Source organism: Hakea prostrata, chromosome 7, assembly GCF_041222555.1.
Source record: "Hakea prostrata isolate BN-2017 chromosome 7, UWA_Hpros_2, whole genome shotgun sequence".
Taxonomy (NCBI): domain Eukaryota; kingdom Viridiplantae; phylum Streptophyta; class Magnoliopsida; order Proteales; family Proteaceae; genus Hakea; species Hakea prostrata.
The window spans coordinates 63,465,289-63,485,645 of NC_142606.1; the positions used below are offsets into that span (position 1 = coordinate 63,465,289).

Consider the following 20,357-nt stretch of genomic DNA (forward strand, 5'->3'; position numbering starts at 1 on the left):
TGCATGTCGAAACCGTTTAACCGTATCGAACCGCGCCGTCTAAAACCGCACCGTACCGTACCGTTCAAAATTCGGTACGGTACGTACCAAAACCGAATTTCTTCGGTACGGTTCCGGTTTTAGGTACTCATACCGTCAGTACGTACCGAAACCATACCGAATTGGTACCATACCAAATTAAGGGTTATTACGGATATAAATTGTAATTTTACAATTAAAACACTTTACCTTTACCCTATTCCTAATTCCCTATTTCAAATTTTCATTTCATCATTTATTCATCTTCTTAGATTTACTTGCTTTGTCTTTATTAATTAGATTTACTTACTTTATCTATATTAATTTCAAATTATATCAATTGGTTGATCACAATTTCATTAGGATCTTAATGAACTAATAACAAAAGTGGCATAAGCTCATTCCTACAAAAATTATACCGCACTAGATACCGTGCTTAAACCATTTTCCCGTATCGATTTAATACCGAACCGTTTTTGTAAATACCGAAACCGTACCATACCGTTTAAATTTGGTATGGTACGATTCAGATTTTCGATATTCAAAGTTGATACCATACTAAATTACCGAAACGGTATCAATTGACACCCTTATAATACCCCCCCTCTTATTTCTTTCTTGAGATTCAGTAACCAGCCTGCATTTATTTAATTAATATTGTAGAACTATTTTAGAGTACTTACCAAACATATTTTTCATTTCATTATCTATTTTGGACAATAGTTACAAAAAAATCTTTTTCATTCCATAAATTACGCAACCCTATTGTCAAAGGTAGAATAGTAGCCAATGCTTTTTTTTTATTGATATTCCGAGTCAAGTCGGAATAAATCGAATCATTCTGCCTCAACCCGTTTAGCTTCATCCATTTAAGGGTTGCTAATATGATAATTAACCGGTTCATGAATTTGTTTTTTTCTTCTCCTCTTTTTTATAGGACCCCACATCTTTACTAAGATGGCAAAACCGAGAAGAAGTGCAAAATCATTCTTCAACCATGTGGAAATGGGCCATTTAGTCGTAGCCGAAGCTGGAAGGACAGAAGATTGAAGAAAAGGTCCTGGTTAAATTACTCAAATGCCCATGCTTTCTCCACTGATCTTACCCGAAACGGATAGCCGTTTTGTTGCACTCACCAGAGGAACCCAAACTGCCGTGTCACCGTTCCGTCAACATGTAGCGGCCATGGCCACTAGTTTATTTACAATTCAGGCAACAGACTTCCGTTCTAGATGCTTAAATTACCAAAAAACCCATATGTTTCGTCGAAAGTTCAAGAACACGACATAACAACAAAGCGTCGTGGTGGTGGTGCCGTGGTGGTGTGTTCTTCGAGTTCAGAAGAGAAGAGATGAAACGTTCATCCTTACAGATTCATACAACACAATATTCAGAAAAATATATGCAACATTCATGGATGCATGGATCGATGATGATGATGATGATGAATCTATTACTACTACTACTATTACTTCTGCCACAGTTCTCACTTTAAACCCTAAGTAGAAGAAGAAATTAAGATCGAAATCACCTCCAGTTTCGGTGGTTTCCTCCACAGACTCTAAACAAAAAGCTACACTGTTAACGGCAATCATGACTGGAAGAAGAGGAAGAAAAGGGTTGAAATCATCTAAGTCCGCGAGTGAGCATTTCCCCGTAACGCTTAAAGGAGTCGAGTTTCTGCAACTTCAACTGTTGCTTAAACCTGTTGATGAAGTCGTCGGCCTTGGTATCAACCTCTTGGTCTTCTCCAAAATGTTGTAATTCGCTCCCTCTGCTCTTCCCTTCCTTCACCGTCGATGGCCTACGAAGATCGACGATCTCATCTTCGTCTTCGTCTTCCTCTTCCAAATGTTCTGATTCTGCCATCAAAACCGCCGATCTCACCTTCCGGAGCTGTTTCACAGGCTTGTCACTGGAAACCCCTTTTTCCGAGTATGATCGGTGAACCTCATGTTCATTAACAGGAGGCTCTTCAAACGGCGCCGGCTGCTCAATTGTTTGATGGCTCACCGCCGTCTCCGGTGGCTGAACGGAGGAAGTGCCGGATGGAACTGGGTTCATCTCACCGGATCTGTAACGAGAGAAATTGAAGGACTTGAATCGTTCAAGAACAGAAGGAGCTCGAGTGAGCTTTTGATTTTTCTGGGTACCCAAACCTGACATCACGGCTATGGTGCCGATCACCAGGTTCAACAGAACGAAAAGCATAGTTGGAGTGAACCAACTATAAACCATAGTCAGGAACGAAGAGAGAAAATTCTCAGCCATGATTTCTCTTGGATTTGCTCTCACCACTGCGCTAATGGATGGAGAATCAAGTCAGGGTTGTGTTTTCATTTTCTGCAGAGGAATGAGGAATCCAAGGGAGGACATTCGACTGCATTCTCTGATGTCTGCAGCACGTCTACGTCTGGTCAAGTTCTTTTTTTTTTATAGAAGAAAAGTAAGGGCGATTTGATCTTTCGGTTGATTTTTGGGGGCTAATTAATATCTATTTCATTTTCGATGACTCGTCCTCCAGAGTTTTTTTTTTTTTTTTGGTAAAATTTGAACTTTTTTTATGGTCACGATAGATAGTGTTGATGAGGTGGGGACGTCACAGCTCAAGGACAGGGTGTTAGTTTATACGAAGACCGGAGGGACCCACGAGATAACTAAAACTTTGTTGGGTGGTGGTTCCATTGATCAACGAATGAAGGAGATGGAAAAAAAAAAAAAAACCTTTTTTTTTTTACAAACGCGCTTTTTATATATAGGGATATGATATTACATATGTCGTCGGAGTTGAACCCATTACCTCTCCACTGAGAAGTCAGGTTTTTAACCATCCTACTCCTCCTTTATTGGCATAAATATCTTTATTTTTATTTTTATCGTGTCAATGTGGGAATTTTACTCGCTCAAGTAGGATATCAAAATATATCGGATGATTGCCATTGGATTTGGGGGATAAACATGTCTGATGTTTTAAAATTATATTGGGAATATATATATATATATAATATATTTTTTTTTTTTTTTTTTTTTTTTTTTTTTTTTTTTTTTTTTTTTTTTTTTTTTTTTTTTTTTTTTTTTTTTTTTTTTTTTTTTTTTTTTTTTGGTTATAGGTGGTAAGTAATAGAATTGCTTTGGTGGTGCCACAACACCATACAACCTATAGTCCAAATTGAACTAATCATCTCGACTACTCATTTGCCTTGTTTTGCATAGATGAATTTATTTTTTGTAGAGTTTAACTGCAAAACAAGTAGTCGAGATTTTGTCTCAATCACAAATTTTGATCTTCACTCGAGACTACACAATACTTGAAAACTTAAAAGTAAGATTAATTCACTTTGAATGAAAAAGAGGGAATCTCCTTCCTTTTTATGTGTGATTCAAATTCTTGTACTAAGTATTGAAAAATGAGTCCACCAATATATTTTGGTGGGAATTTGAATGCCTCATTTGTGATGGAAGCAAATGGATTTAGGACAACACAATACAACTTGACCCAATGGATCAACATGTCTACTTAATTGAATATTATAGATATGCAACTTATGTTCTCCTATGAAGTAATTGTGAGATTTGTGATTTTTACCTCATCAAAAACATTACTTTGGGCTGCGTTTGTTTGCAAATGTGGGCCCCATGTGCAGTGAGGTGAGGTGAGGTGAGGTGAGGGTGAGGGAGAAGGAAATGAAAAGAAGAGATTTTGTGGAAAAATGTTAATTATGAGTCATACATTTTACTTTCCACATTTTTCTACAAAATTCCACACATTTTGTGGGGTTGAAAATGTTTGGGATGGAAAAGTTAAGTTGTCGGCTCACGAGACAAATTTTCTTAATTTAAAAAAAACTTGTCTCTAGTTTTCCCACCTCACACCAAACAATCTATACTTTTAGGATTTAAAGAAAAAGTAGAAAAATTTTATTTTTTCAAGAATCTTTCCACCCCTTTTTTCCCACCCCACCATTATTCCAGCACAACAAATGCAGGCTTGGTGATTGTGGATTGATTGAGAGATTTTTATTATAATTTTCTCTCTACATAGTGAAAGTTTTTCTTTTTTATCACAGTATATTATTTTGGTACGTGGATTCTCGTGTTGGACTCAACCCACCCCTCCCAAACCCCCCCCCCAAAAAAAAAAAAAAAAACTAGGGAAAAATCTACATTTGAAATGATGGGAAAATATGATAATTGTCATTGCTTTTTTTAGTGTATATAGGGGATAAGAATATTATATATACTATCAGTAAGAATTAAACCCACGACTTCTTCACTAAGAGGTTTAGTCAAAAACCTATGATTGACAATTGACATTTTTTTGGTACAAGAGTATTTTTTTTATAAGTAAAGGATGAAAATATTACATATGCTAAGGGTCTCAATCAATACAGTTTCGGTATGATACCAACTTTAAATACCAAAAACCATAACCGTATTATACCGAATTTATATAGTATGGTATGGTTTGGTATTTGCAAAAATGGTTCAGTACAGTTACGGTATTAAATAGGTAGTACAATTTTGGTAGGAACGAACCCATGCCATTTTTGTTATTAGTTCATTAAGATCCTAATGAAATTATGATTAAACAATTAATATAACCTAATATTTATAGAGACAAAGCAAATAAATCTAATTAATAAAGACAAAACAAGTAAATCTAAGAAGAAGAGCGAATGATGAAATGAAAAACTGAAACAAAGAATTAGGGATAAGGTAAAGGTAAAGTGTTTTAATTGCAAAATTATATTTATATCCCTTGATTTGGTGCAATACGGTTTTAGTACATACCGACGGTATAAATACCTGAAACTAGAACCATACCCAAGAAATTCGATTTCGATACATACTGTACAGAATTTTGAACTGTGTAGTTTTAGACGATGCGATTTGATAAGATTAAATAGTTTCGATACTCAATTGATATCCTTAATATATGAGGTCAACAAGAGTCAAACCCACAACCTCTTCTCTAAGGTCTTTTTGGTATCAATTATCATTCTAAATTATGAGATTTTTTCATTATTTTAAATTGTTTAGTATCTATTATCAGTTTTGTTTTTATTTAAAAGAATAAAAAAGCCTCCAAAATCCATAATAGATAAGTCTGTTATGGATTATGTTGAGAATTCCATTCTCTTCATTTATACAAAGGTTTACTTAAAATTGTATAGTTAAGGTGAGGGTAAAATAGTCAATACACATTATTTCATAAAAAACTATACTTTTTTTTTTTCTCTTTTCTCTTTTTTAACTTGCTTGCTGTCATTTTCTAACATTTTTTTATTTTGACATATCAAACTTATTTTTTATTCTAAAATTTATTTTTGACAAAATTCACCAAACCATTTTTCATTCTTCACCAATAATGAATTCTTGTACTTATTTCTTTTAAATAAGCATAATAGAGAATAAGAATTGATACAAAAAAGAGCTCAAGATATATTGATCTTACCAACCAAACAACCTTGCATTAGTGACAAGTGGCATTTGCAACATGGCATGCTTTGCGTGAAATCTTAAACCGTTCCATTTTATTTTATTATTATTTTTTTTGGTTTGCCAACTCCGGTTTCCTAGGCTTTGTCCTGACTAATCCGGTGTTCGACCTGGGTCGCACATCTGGTTGTGGTGGGTGAGTCTCCCAGAGAGGATTTTTTGTATCCGCAAAATTTTGATTCCGTAACCTTGCTTATGCGGACCAAGCTGCTTATCACTTGGACCAACCCAACATTGGTATGCCGTTCCATTTTAATCCAGTGGAGAAGAGCAGGTCAACGCTGGGGGCTCTGGCGATCAGGTCGGCAATGGAGCAAGTAGGAAAACTCCAAGTTGGGTTAGGGTTTTAAAATGTCCGAATCGGCTTCAACACATTTTCATCTTAAACGGCAATAGATTGCTTGACATCGAATATTTATTTTGGACCACAATTCTGTATCCATCACTATTTTCTTTCTTTTTTGGTCCAATCCATCCATCAATATGACTCCTGCGTTCGCATGGAGCCAATGAAAACACAAAATAGATAATGAGGACATAATTTTGTCAATACATGAGACAAAAACGGTTACTTTATGATTAAGACTTGTGTGGAAAACGAATCCTCACCACAGATGTGCACAACACGAATTAGATGTGCAAACTTCTTATGGTTCAAGGGCTTCATGATTAGGATTTCTTGGTTATTTTTGTCTACTTATTTGTTATATATGTGCACTGCTGTACACAGCACAAATAATACTTTTTCGACTTATGTCTATCTGCATGGGTGGACCCATGCTGTGGTATACTTTTTTTCTTTCTTTTCTTTCCTCTCTAAGTCCTTTTACACGTTGGCACCAATACAACATCAATGCAATCCTTCCTTTTTAGAAGGAAAAGAAAAATTCACACCACTAAGAGTATTAAGTAGTACACAAAAATAAATTGCAAATTACGTTTGGTAAAATTGACGCCCGTGTCGCTCCTTCCGAATGAGATTTGCGAGGTGATTTGGCAAAGCATGAGGATCAAGAAGAACCTAAGTAGTCACCGTACCTAACCCAACCAAAAAGTCCACACAACAATTAGTCTCCCTTACCCCATGGTAGAAAACACAATTCACAAACTAGTTCCTTATTGGCTCCATAATCTCCTCCAACATGCTAAGGATCTTCCAATAAGCTCACAAAGAACTCAAGATAGCTCCAATGGCAACCTTGGAGTTGGATTGAATTAGAACCCTATAGCATCCAAAGGCTTGAGTCCTCTTTAAACCACATAGAATGGCATGTCTCTATGCTTGTAATATATTAATCCCAAAACACCCTCCCATACAAGCAAGAGCAACATCAGCCGGACAGTTCCTAGCAATCACTACCAAAAAAAGGGTTTAAGGCTACAACTTCTCTCTATGGAAGCCGCACTTATCGTAGGGAAAAATGATTTTTACCTGCGGGCTTCCCATACCCATAGGCATAATCTAATAAATTACTATGGTTTTCTTACACTCGTAAGAAAAAATGATTTTCACATGTGCTTTCATGTAAGCCACAGGAAAAAATTATACTAACAGTTTCATTTAAGCCGTAGGCATAAATCAATAAAATTACTACAACTTTCTTATTCCCGTAGCGAAAATGATTTTTACCTGCAGTTAACATTAAGCCGTAGGCATAAATCGATAACTTATATAGGAAAAAATGATTTTTATCTGCGATTACATTTAAGCCGTAGGCATAAATCCATAAAATTACTATGACTTCCTTATTCCCTTGGGAACAAATGATTTTTACCTGCGGTTACATTATGCCGATAACTTACATAGGAAAAAATGAATTTTACCTGCGGCTTCATTTAAGCCGTAGGCTTAAATCAATATAATTACTACAACTTCCTTATTCCCGTAGGAAAAAATGATTTTCACTTGTGGTTACATTAAGTTGTAGGTATAAATCGATAATTTACATAAGAAAAAATGATTGTTACATGCGGTTACATTTAAGTCGTAGGCATAAATCGATACATTACAAGAGTTTTATTTGCAGCAATCGTGCGGTAGCTGTTATAAAGGAGGTAAAACTTTTGACCACCAGCTATTATCTCCTAAATTACACGGCACCCACACTCAAAATTACAAGTTACCAACAATTACATTTTCAATGAACCACTCTCCCATCATTTTGAATTGATGTTGATTAGGTTCTTGGCCCGGCGCCCCTTAACATAGCGATGGAAAAAGGTGGAGTTGTCATCAGCTTCTTTAAGCCACTTCATCTTAGCTTTTTTTTGAAGCTCAGAATCATGAACCAAAAAAAAGTGTCGTAACCAATCATAAACCTCCCTTTCTTTGGATGAGAGCTCCTCATTATCAATGACATTGTCTAACTCCATCTGAGGACTTCCTTCTCAACTACATTTGGACGGTGCGATGCGGTCCTTCTTAAATTTCCTTGATCTCCTTGAGCTTCTGAAGGAAAACCCAAATTGGCTTTCCATGAATGTGTTTGCTCCACTCACTGTGCAAGAGACGGAGAAAGTCATCATGATCTGCCCAATGATTCCAAAAATAAAATTGCTTACCTCTTCTTTTGCTCGGAGCTCCAAGTGTCACTACCATTGAACAATGATCAAAGACACCAGGAGGCTGTGAGTGAAGGATGAAGGAAAATCTGACAAGCAACATTGATTCACCAAAACATGGTCCAACTTACTAGCTTTACGATTAGGTCCCATTGAGTTATTACACCAAGTGAAAAAAAGGTCTTGATTAGATCTTATAAAATCAATGGCTGAAATTCCTAACAAGATTTAATTGCTATTAGTAAGAAAAATTTTAGGAGAAAGTTTAGGGATTTTTGGAAGGGAGGCCCCTTGTATTTAAAACACAAAGAGGAAATCAAGGGGAAAAAATATATATATATATAGAAGGAATATGGAAATTTTAAAAAAAAAAAAATCGAGGGGGGCCACGGCCCCCTCGAGCCCTTAGGGTGAGTTTTTTAATAGGCCAAGGAACAATTTTTGATGTTCTTTCATCCTCAAGAACACCAAAGAACGCCAAAAAACGTTTGGTAAAATGGGTCATTCTTTCGTTTAAAGAAATGAACCTATACAATTTTCGTGTTCGAGAAGGCTTTTTGCAAAACAATTTTGGCTTGTTACATCATTCAAAATAATAATAAGAAGTATGTCAAAATTATGTCAAAGAGGCAAAGACGGAACTCAACCCAAACTTCATTTACACACAACCTTCTAATTCCTTCCCGCCTTCATAAGAACTTTTTTTTTTTTGTTTTTTAAAATGTCTCTATTGTCTCAAGTGTTCATAGCACAAATTTTATCAAACGGTTAAAATTGTACTTAGATTGCATTTTTTTAATAAAAATGCTAGAAAATGATTCTCGCAAAAAACATCATTCTCAGGAGAGAAGGTTACCAAATGTGCACTTAGTAGCTCTGCCTTTGCTTCAAGAACCCTAGATTATTAGTAAAAAGCCAAAAAAATCCACAGGTTTATAAAAAGGGCCAATTTATGACAACAAATCAGCTATTTCATTGGCATCCCTTAAAATATAATTGAAAGAACAAATAATGAATGAGTTATCAATATAGAATTACTTAGTCGATGATGACTGGCATCTCTTAGCAAAGGGATCTCATGTTCGACACTCCCTATGGTATATGTTATAGTCCCCACATACCCTCTAATATTAAGTTACTAATTCCTCCCCCCACCCCCCAAAAAAAATAAGAAAAAAACAACGGAAGAGTTCTTAAATTGTAAAATATATTGAATGATAGGATGAAATTCAACATATGGGATTGAAAGGGGGGGGGGGGGGGGGGGGGGGGGGGGGGGGGGGGGGGGGGGGGGGGGGGGGGGGGGGGGGGGGGGGGGGGGGGGGGGGGGGGGGGGGGGGGGAAGGGGGAAAAGGGGGGGGGGGGGGGGAGGGGGGGGGGGGGGGGGGGGGGGGGGCGGGGGGGGGGGGGGGAAAAAAAAGTAAGGAAGTTTGCTTGTAAAGATCTCTGTGGTCAACATTTTCATACGAGCTTCAAAGAGACCTGGCCGATACTTCTGCAATAAGAGAAGAATCAAATCTAACCCCAAAAAGAAAAACTAAAAAAAGTAAGGCCCTGTAATGCATGAATAAAAATTCCAATGATAGTTGTCTTTCCAATACCACCAATACCCCATATTCCCATAATCAACTGAACCTCACTACGATCAAGATCTAACAAAGATAGCAGATCATTTATTGGGGGATTATTCCTATCATGTCTTTAGATTCAACTAATTGGGTTTTGTTGCATAAATCACCTAGGACCCTTTTGACAACCAATTCAACTAGCACTACTTGATCCCAACAAAATTCATATATATAAAAAATAAAAACATAATAACAAGAGTTTTTTATTTGTGGGTCCCTTTAGTGGAGCATAAACTAATGTTGGGTCTCGTTAATGCAATATATTACGTGTGGGTTCAAACTTGACTAACACCGTTAGCCATTGTTAAGTTATTCAAATTTCAAATGTAAAAGGACCAAAGTGCCCTTCACGTTATTTAATACATTGTGTTAATATATGATATTAAAAAGAGATAATTGGTAATTAAGCATGGTTAAAAAATATATATCCAAAAAAGGAAAAAAAATATGATAACACAATGTATTAAATAATCGGAGGGGCTTTTTGGTTTTTGCAAGTTTGAAATTTGAATATACTTAATGGCAGCTAATGGTATTTGTGTGGTTGGGACTTACATGTGATACATTGCACTAAGGAGAATGAACATTAGTTTGTGGTCCACTAAGGGGACCCACACATAAAACACTCTAATAACATTATAAACTGAATACAAATAAATATTCTTTTTTGGGGCGAAAACAATTTAAAGTTTCCTATGGAATTGAAAGCAATAAAAAATATACATTAACAAAAATTTAATATAATTAAATAACAACAATATGCATCCTTGTTTACGCTAACATAAATTTCATGAGAGTGACAACAGAGCACAACCTAAGTAACTAGTTTATTTCAAGTATTGAGTGATTGCATTATTGGAGAAAAATAAATTAAAAAAGAAAAAAGAAAAAAAGAGACAATCTATTATTCAACAAACCAAATCTTGGGATTAAAGCAATAAATAGGTGATAACTCGAAATGCATTTAGTTCTTAAAAAATCACAGCCACTTTAGATCTTTAGAAATCGAATACATGCTGATTAATAACAAATGTTGCACCAAAAGGCATCGGATAAACATGCAATGTGTCAAAGTTTGAGACATGATAACGTGTAGAAGACTTACATGGTATCCTTTAAAACTTCTCCCTTCAAACTTCTGATTTCATTTAAAGCGTCCCTTCAACATTTAGGCTATGGGGCTCGAAGTTCTTCTCATGTTCTTGAAATGCTTCCGCAAAATTTTCTTTCTTTTCATTTCGAACATTTGATGGGTCAACATTGAAGAATATAGACAAGACTAATTGATGACTAGATATATTACATTCAACAATCTGAGCAAGCTCGATCAAGCACCATTTGTTCTCTACATAAACGTTAAGAGAAAATAGTGATTTTGATTTTGGAACTTTGACTTGCTGCAAATAGCATTGAGCCAATGGATTCTCTAGTCCATAAATTTTTACTATCAAAAAATACATTGATTCTTCTATCCTTCAGAGCTACGTAAAGAAAACTTGTGAATGAATTACAAGTATCTTCACCACTGAAACTGAAAACGCATTGTAAATAAAATATCCAATTGTAGTAGAACAAGAAGAGGAAGCCATTGTCAATAGTAACAATCTTTGCTCACGGCCGCAAGAATGAACTCCTCCTTGTTCCCTGAAACATGTTGATTGCATGCATCTAGTAAAGTAAAACCCAACTTCCGAGTCTTTATTGGGGGTGCAACCTGAGTCTTTATTGGTTGTGCAACCTGACTTTTTAGGCTTTTCTTGGTATCAATTATCATTCTCAATTATGAAGTTTTTTCAATATTTTAAGTTGTTTGGCATCTAATATCATTTTTATTTTTATTTAAAATAATAGAAAAACTTCCATAATCCATAATGAATTTTTTGTCTATTATGGATGATGGTGGAAATTTCATTATCTTCATTTATGCACAAGTTTACTTAAAATTTTATGGCTAAGATGAGGGTAAAATAGTCAATACACTTTTTTATTATATATTTTGTAAAAACATATTTTTTTGCCTTCTTTTATCACTTGCTCACTATTATTTTTTAACAATTTTCTATTTTGACACCAAACTTATTTTTCATTCATAATTTATTTTAAAAAAAATTCACCAAACCATTTTTCATTGTTAACTAATAGTGAATTCTTGTACTTATTTCTTTTAAATAAACATAATAGAGAATGAGAATTGATATAAAAAAGAGCCAAAGTCTTGGATGAAATTTCCAGTTGGTTGCAAGAGGAGCCTACTCTTTAAAAGAGGTTCTTTACTTTCTTTTCAGCGATTTGTATGATAAGACCACAAGTGGATTCCAGCTGGGTTGGGTTTGTAATGAAAGCTTTATTACTAAATTAGAAGAAAAAAAAAAAAAAAAAAATCCAGCAATCTTTTGCAGTTTGAATTTGTTGAGTGGTTTTTACCAATACCCCACCCCACCATAATGGGGGTGAAAGTAAATGGTAATCTATTTTTATCAAAAGCAAAAATTATTCATTGTGTGCTGTTAATTTTTAGAGCACCTTCATTCTATTAGTGAAAGTGTAATCAATAACAGTTCTGCCTTCAATAAAACATAATGATCAAAATGACCCCATCCCTCATTAAGGGCAAAATTATCATTCATTATACCTCATTAAGGTGGTATCATGATCATGAGGTTCTGAACCTCATTTTTAACAAAGTAGGGTATATATGTTCTTGAGATTGAATACCCTAAAGGGGATGGCACTCCACCGTTGGTTTCTGCAGCCCGTGTGCTCATCCTTTTAAATCAAGATTTGGTATCATCAGTTATGTTTGAAATTTCTCGATCGGAGGTTATTTCGGTCAACTTTACTTATGGACTGAGACCCTCCTTGATTTGCTCCTATTGTATTCAGTTGGGACATAAGAGCCGAGATTGTTGTTATAGACGTCTTGCTCCTAGCCACTCTAGCTCCTCAGCTGAATCAAGTGAGCTCAAATATGCTATACCTCCAGTGGCAATCCTTGCTAAGCAAAATGGTTTCGTGAAGCTAATTAAGGAGCTGTATGATAGGATTTTTGTTGGCATTTTTCAGGCTGATCCTTCTCTCTATAATGGGCCAATGCCGAGAGACCAAGAAGAGGCCATTCAAAGAAGCTTTCTCAAGTTTACTTTTATTTTTAATGTTAGTATTCCTAAGCATGTGGAGGGCATAAATTTGCGGGCAGTGGAACTATCCGACCATGCAGAAACTCTACTTCTACTATTCAGTCGGCTATTCAAGATGTGGATATGCATTTCATTATTCATCATCTTAATCCTACCAATTTTTTGCTGAAGTTTTCACATGCAGGCTAGCCTAAATCGTCTTTGGATAATGTTATGCCTTATTCTCCGCCTCCAGCCCTCCTTCCACACCGGTTGATGATGCTGCATTATTCTCTACTATTCCTTTTGAAGTGGACCTGCAAGCTATTGTGTATGCTCATTTCCCTTCCTCCACTACATCAAATGAGAAGGATAAAGGTAAGAAAGTTTGTACTTCTTCGACCAGTTGTCACATCCACCCCGGCCTATCCGCCCCGGATGTGATCCACGCAGATCCATAGTTCGGGGACCACATAATCCACATCCGATAATACATCTGATAGATAATAATCATAAACTAACAATGAGTGATCACGATTCAAATAGGTGTCTATCGGTGCGGATATTCATCGGATACTTGGCGGCGGTCCCTCCTTCCCCTGGTCTTGTTGTACGTCTCAGTTTGAGTATTAGTTATTACAATTCTTCTAGTTTAACTGTCACAAAAGTAGTAACTACTCATGTCTCCTCCACTGGATATGTCCTCCTCGGTGAGCCATGGAGATCAACATCTGCTCCCTCACTCGGCTACCCGTGCCGTTCTTCTTCGGTATGGTCACCGGTCTTGCGTGCCGCCTCCGGTAGTAGTATGGGTATCCGTCCGTCTCGGAGGCACCATCGGGTCCCTGTGGTGCCTCTTTGCCGGGGTGTTCAGAACTCGCGTTATCCCTCCCATATCCACAGATTCATTGATGCGTGATATGAGGCATATAATGCAATATGACATTATTCTAAGTTGCTGGTCATCTTGGTAGACATGCTTTAAGTCATGCACCATACTTCTTTGGGTAGTCTCTCCTCATCACCGGGTGACTTGGGTCCGCATCCCTCTCGGCAAATCCATGGTTGGGGTGTCGGTCCCGCTCTCTCACTCCCGTTTGGTCTGTATTGGCGCATGTCGGGGTTAGCCTAGCCTATGCAAGTCATCTACTTAATCATATCATGCCGGTTCCGGTACTTCCATTCCTCCCCTCTCGGGTCCTTTCCGGTATCCTTCACACTAAGTCACGGATATTACTCACCGGACTCATCAACCCTTTGGTCATCCACATGGTCGGGCTCTCCGTCCCTCTCACGGATCATTTCACCGGTCTTGAGTGCCCGTGGCCCAGTCTAGCCATTTGTAACCCTACCATTGGCCCCTTTCGGGTACCGTTGCAATTTATGTCCTCTCCGGGTGGATCCGTCTTGAGCGCCCACATCCCACTACTACCCGGGTTGTTCGGTCTCATGCCCTTCCGTCGGGTCTGATTGTGGGACATCCTAGCCATCATCTAGACAATCCTATGCATGTCATTCATCCCGGGCTCTGCACCTTCGGAGAATATCCCATACTATTCCCTCCGTGTCCGGCCCCGTGGGTACCCTCAATCCCGTTATCTTGCAATCACATGCCCAAGTTCATCATATCAGTTCACAAGATACACGTCAAATCATTCGATTCATGACATTGACATAAGTCATCATATGTTGAAATTGATAAACATGATACAACATTGAAGTAATATAATGTAAACACAAAGCTCTCTTTACATATGTAGCAAGTCTAACATGATAAGGATATGAATTAGAAACTATATTTACTAGGATAGGAATACCAAGTCAAGATTTCCATATCCTAGGTAATTACATCGATAACTATCCTTACCTTGAATCGGAGGAGATGGTCCAAGATCCGCGTGGCCAAATAGTCTTAAAGTCCTAAACAGCATATATGAAGGTTAGAGAGAATCGACAATCGAGATCAAGCGAATCGCCGGGCAAAGTTGCTGACGGTACTCTATTGGTCGATACATTTGGTCGATAGTATCACCAATAGTATCGACCAATTCATTCCGGGCCGTCGCTTTCCGGATTCTTGCCCGGATTTGGTCTTCCTGGTCTCGGATTGACATGAAACTTGGAGGATAGTCTAGGCACAACATGGGGACACTAATTATCAAGAAACTTTCATAATCCAATGGTCCATTTGGAAATCCCCAAATTGACATATTAAGGTTAAGAGTTGTAGATCATAGCATTGGCTATAACTCAATGCAAATTAGGGGAAAACATGGGGGATTAGGTAGGGAATCATTTAGAAGCAACATGGAGCACATATGCAAGGTATAGATTTAGTAAAACACGAGCTCCATCTCAGTTTTGGTAAATAAAGCAAGTTGGTAAGCAATAAATCATGGAAATGTGTAGTCAATGATCATGAGGTGAATCAATCATAGTCACATCGGTGAAAACATCATTGTGTGGGGTTTAGAAGGTTCATGGCAAGGTGTATGCAAGGTTGCGCACCTTGACCATGGTCCCAACAGTAAAATAGAGAAAAGATGAGTGAGAAAGTGATTAGGAGAGAGAGTCATACCTTTAGAGTGGAACAAGAAGGTAGGAATAAGTGGTTGGCAATGATTGATGAAGAAGATGCTTCACCACTACCAAGGAGGAGTTCTTGGGAGGCTCTCTCACGTTCCCGGATGTTAAAGACGCGAGGATAGGGCTCCAGTCTCGAGGAATAAATAAATAGAAAAGAATATTCTAAGAATCTTTAAATGGCGGGCCAGAGACTTGTTGGTCGATACATTTGGTCGATGGTATCGACCAATGTATCGACCAATTCACACTCGCAGAATTTTACAGAATAGTACAACAACTTTAGGTGCGGACTTGGAGGGCTATACAAGGTCAAATTGCATGGGGTTTTCTCCTACAGTTCACTCAAGAGGTCTAGTTTCAGGGAGTACCTTCGGATTATGCACCGGAGTCCGTTTGCTATTTCAACTGTCTCGCTCTTCATCAGTGCGCAGATTCTAACTTAACACTGGTAATGTGCTCAAGGAAGGAGCAGCATCATCAATGTCCATAAAATGGAATCCCGACATTACGTCATCAACCAGTAGGGCCCATAAGTCCCTCCTACCACCACTTCGGGTCTTTGGACCTACAAACATAACAATGACCGGGTCGGGTCAGGGTTAGGTAAAAGCTGGATTTTACACCGGTTGCCAATTAAAAGAAAATTGGTACCGCATGAACTACCTAACTTAATCAAGATCAACAATGAAGATGGAGGTAACAAATTGAGGTAGACCAATATGGTTCCAATTTGAAATGCACTGGGGTGATGATGGCCAACCTTGATCAGCCATCAGAGGGGAAATGAATGGTATTATGTTGAATTGTAGAGGATTGGGTCGGTCCTCTATTCAAAAAGAAATTAATGTTCTCATAAAAAAAATCAACCCACTTTTGTTTTTCTGTCTGAAGTCAAGTCAGTTCTTGTTGATGTTAGTGTCTTTTGTAAAAATTTAGGGTTTTCAAAGTGTGTGTCTGTTCCCCTAGAGGGGCGGGCTGGAGGTCTTTCATTTTGTTGGAGTGATTACGTTAATGTGGATGTGGTGTGGTTTTCTTCGTGGTGTGTTTATCTTTTTGTTGGAGAATCTAAGAATTTGTGGTATCTAAGTTCGAATCCATCCATTCAAAAGTATCAGCGGAAAACACTTTCAAATTAGGCATCTTTCATCAACCAACCATGGGTCATTGGAGGAGATTAGAACTTTTGAGCCAACTGATCGTCAAGGGGGTAGGCCTTTAACCTATGCATTCTTAGCTCCATTCCAATCTTTTGTTAATGAGTTTGGCATGCTCAACACCCCTTCTATTGGAAGTAAGTTTACATGGTCAAATAAACAAAGAGATGCTAATCGGATTGAGGGACTACTAGATCGGGTTATATATGCAATATGGAGTGGTTTTCTAAATTCCCAGAGGCTACTGTCCACCATATTATTGTCTCTTATTCTCATCATAAGGCACTTTTCTTAAGGGTGGATTCACAGACAAGAAAACAGAGCCATCATTATAGGTTTGATATCTTCTGGGCTCATGAAGAATCATATCTAGACCTTCTTATTCAGAGTTGGGCAAGTGCCTGTTACTGGATCTCCTTCATTTATTCTAGCAAAGAAACTATCATCTTTATCTTCTTCCATAAAAACCTAGAATAAAAAGCCACTGAAAAGGTTGGAGCTCAAAGAAGAGGCTTTATGGAATTCTATTGCCGTGCATGAAAATGTGGACTTGGCAGACAGATCAGAGCAATGGTATATTGAAGAAAAGCCCTAACTCGCCCTTTTGAAATTAAATTTGATGCAACAAACTGATAAGTGGAGGCAGAAATTCCATGGTGCATGGCTGATGCATGGCGACCGTAACTCCCATTTTTTCCATCAAAGCATGATGGTTCGAAGGGCCCGCAATAAGATAAGGCTGATTAATCAAAATGGTATCACCTTCTTGGATCATGGTGCCATTGCTTTTGCTTTTGAACAACAATTCAAGCATTTATTTTCAACCACTAATCTTGTTTTCAACCACTAATCTTGTGGCCTCTGATTCCTATTTTACCCCTATAACAAACATGGTTTTTGAGGCAGACAAACTTTGGTTGTTAAAACCTTTCATTGAAGAGGAAATCAAAGCTGCAGTGTTTGATGCTAACGAGATGAAATCTCCAAGTCCTGATGGCTATCCTAGTTTGTTCTATCCACATGCTTGGGATTCTGTAAAAGATGAAGTGCAGGCCATGGTCCACCAATTTTTTCATACAGGTACCTTTTCATTATCTCATAATGCTACCTTCATTACTCTTATACCTAAGGTAGACACCCCTTAGACAATAGGAGATTTTAGACCAACCAGCCTTTGCAATATGAGCTACAAAATCATTTCCAAGATTTTAGTGAATCACCTGAAACATATTGTCCCTCATCTGGTTGCCTTTCAACAAAATGGCTTTGTCAAAGGACGTCACATTCAGGACAATATTCTATTACATGTGAGATTCTTACGAAGATCCATCAACACAAGATAAGAAAGAAAGGTCTTATGGTAGTAAAACTTGATATGAGCAAAGCCTATGATCGGTTGGAATAGAAATTCATTTAATAGGCCCTTCGGTTCTATATCTTCCCTCCTAAGTGGATTGAGTGGATTATATTCTGTGTTACAATACTTAAATACTCCCTTCTTATTAATGAATCGGTTGCAGGCAACTTCTCTCCTACCAGGGGACTTCGACAGGGTGATCCTCTCTCATTGTATTTATTTATATTGTGTGCTAACTATTGAGCTCACATTTAGAGCTGGTTGTGGAACATAGGAATTTAAAAGGCATTCAAATAGTACAAGGAGGTGAGTGCTTATCACACCTTGTTTTTGCTAATGATTTAATCTTATTTGGACAAGCTACAAAGGCTGAAGCTTCAACTTTCGGCCAAATCATTCATGAATATTGCTCAAAATCGGGGCAAGAGCTGAATTTTAACAAAACCAGAGCTCATTATAGTCCGAGTACACCAGCTAGTCTAAAGAGGGATCTTTTGACCTAGTTCCATATCATGCCGATGTCATAAATGGATATCTACTTGGGTATTCCTCTATTTTTAGGTAAGTTAAAAAAGAAGCATTATGATACTCTTCTAGCTTGAGTTAATGGGAGGCTGTAAGGGTGGAAGACTAAACTCCTATTATCTCCGGCGAAAGTGGTTCTTATTCAATCCACTCTTGCCACCTTGCCTACTCATTTCATGTCATGCTTCAAGATTCCTTCGACAACTCTGAAGGGCATGGAGAAATTTATGTTGTCCTTTTAGTGGTCTAATGGAGAAAAGCAACATGTTCACACAGTGGATTGGCATACTCTTTGGTCTCCAAAATCTGAAGGTGGTTTGAATTTTAGAAACCTCCAGGCATTTAATTTGACGCTTTTGTCTTGTAAGGCATGGGAATTACTTCTTTTTTCAAATTCTATGTGGGGTAGATTAATGCAGCACAAATATTGCAAACATCACACTTTTTGGAAGTACAATCACAACTCACTGATTCATGGGGATAACGCTCTATTTTGAAGGGGTGGGGATCTCATCAAGTAGGTCATGTTCCTAGAGGTCGGAAATGGCACTCAAATTAATCCTTGGATTTCTAATTGGATTCTTGATACTTTGCCTGATTTGCTATCCCTTTGCAAGGAATAGATCCTCTAAAGTGGCTCAATTTATTGACGCTCGTTCTCATACTTGGGACCGGGGACTCAAGCTCAATTGGTGGCCTAGACATATGGTCTACAAAATTCTTGCCATTGCAATCCCCCAGCTACCTATGGAAGATCGCATCATTTGGTATTGGACTACGTCAGGGACATTTTCGGTTAAATCTACTTACAGGCTGGCCTTCCCTCATCTACATGGTCAGAGCATTCAACAACTCGATCTACTTTATGGAGTCGACTGGAGGATACCTGTTCCTCCGTAGGCTCTTCATTTTCTATGGAAGCTTTTGCATAAAAAACTCCCTACTGCTTCTCTTCTATCAGCTCAAGGTTGCCCATGCTCCCCTTTGTGCCTTTTTGTGGACATTCTGATATATCTTTAGATCACATATTCTTGCATTGTCCGTCTACATTACAAGTATGGACTGATTTACAATACCCTGGGATGGTCGCGGGAGGATTGGTGGTCGACATTGTTAAACAACTTATATCTCTTTGCATACTAGTGGTGCTAATGCGAAGGTCACTGACACTTTTCTTGCTTTATGGCACTTATGGAAAACTTATACTACACAACTAGATGCGGCCTCTAATAGACCGGCGGCATATCGCAGCTTCCAAATATGGAAAGGTCTTCAATTTTACACCTCCAATGTATCTACGAAGCTAGAGTTGGCACCTCTTCCCAAATTGATCAAATGGGCTTCTCCTCACCCTCCTCTGATCAAAATTAATGTCGATGGTTCGCTGTTCAAGGAGAAGAGTTTAGTTTGGTATGATGGTATTGCACGTGATCATATGGGCAATATGTTGTTTGGCTTTGGTGATGGTACCACATTACAAGATGTCCTCATTCTAGAAGCAATGGCCATGAGGTAGGCTTTACCATGGGCACAAGACTTTCTTTTAACCTAGGTGGAGATTGAAAGTGACAATCAAGCATTGGTAGCTATCCTTCAAAAACATCTTACTGAGGCGCCTTGGACTATCTTTCCCATAATCATGGACATATTGGGTTTGGCTATTTCCTTTGACTCCATTTCCTTCATTCATGTGCCCAGGGCGAATATGGTTGCTGATGCTTTGGCTAAGGAAGGCACTTTAACACAAAATGCTTTTCTTTACATCCCTTTGAATATTTGGTGGCTTTTGTTATTTGATGTTCTAAGTTTAGGTTGTACTCTTGGTTTTTTCTTCTAATAAAATTCCTTTATTACACACACAAAGGGAAAAAAAAAAAAAAAAAAAAAAGAAAAAAGAAAAAAAAACCGAATT

At 37.8% G+C, this 20,357-nt stretch overlaps 1 protein-coding gene across 1 annotated transcript; it reads right to left on the reverse strand.

Annotated features, from left to right (window-relative positions):
• Positions 1 to 1,644: 1,644 nt before the first annotated feature.
• On the reverse strand, positions 1,645 to 2,289 carry LOC149011660 (pathogen-associated molecular patterns-induced protein A70-like). The gene has a single exon (XM_089162717.1). It carries the CDS (start codon positions 2,287 to 2,289, stop codon positions 1,645 to 1,647), a length of 645 nt encoding a protein of 214 aa, XP_089018843.1.
• Positions 2,290 to 20,357: the final 18,068 nt, after the last annotated feature.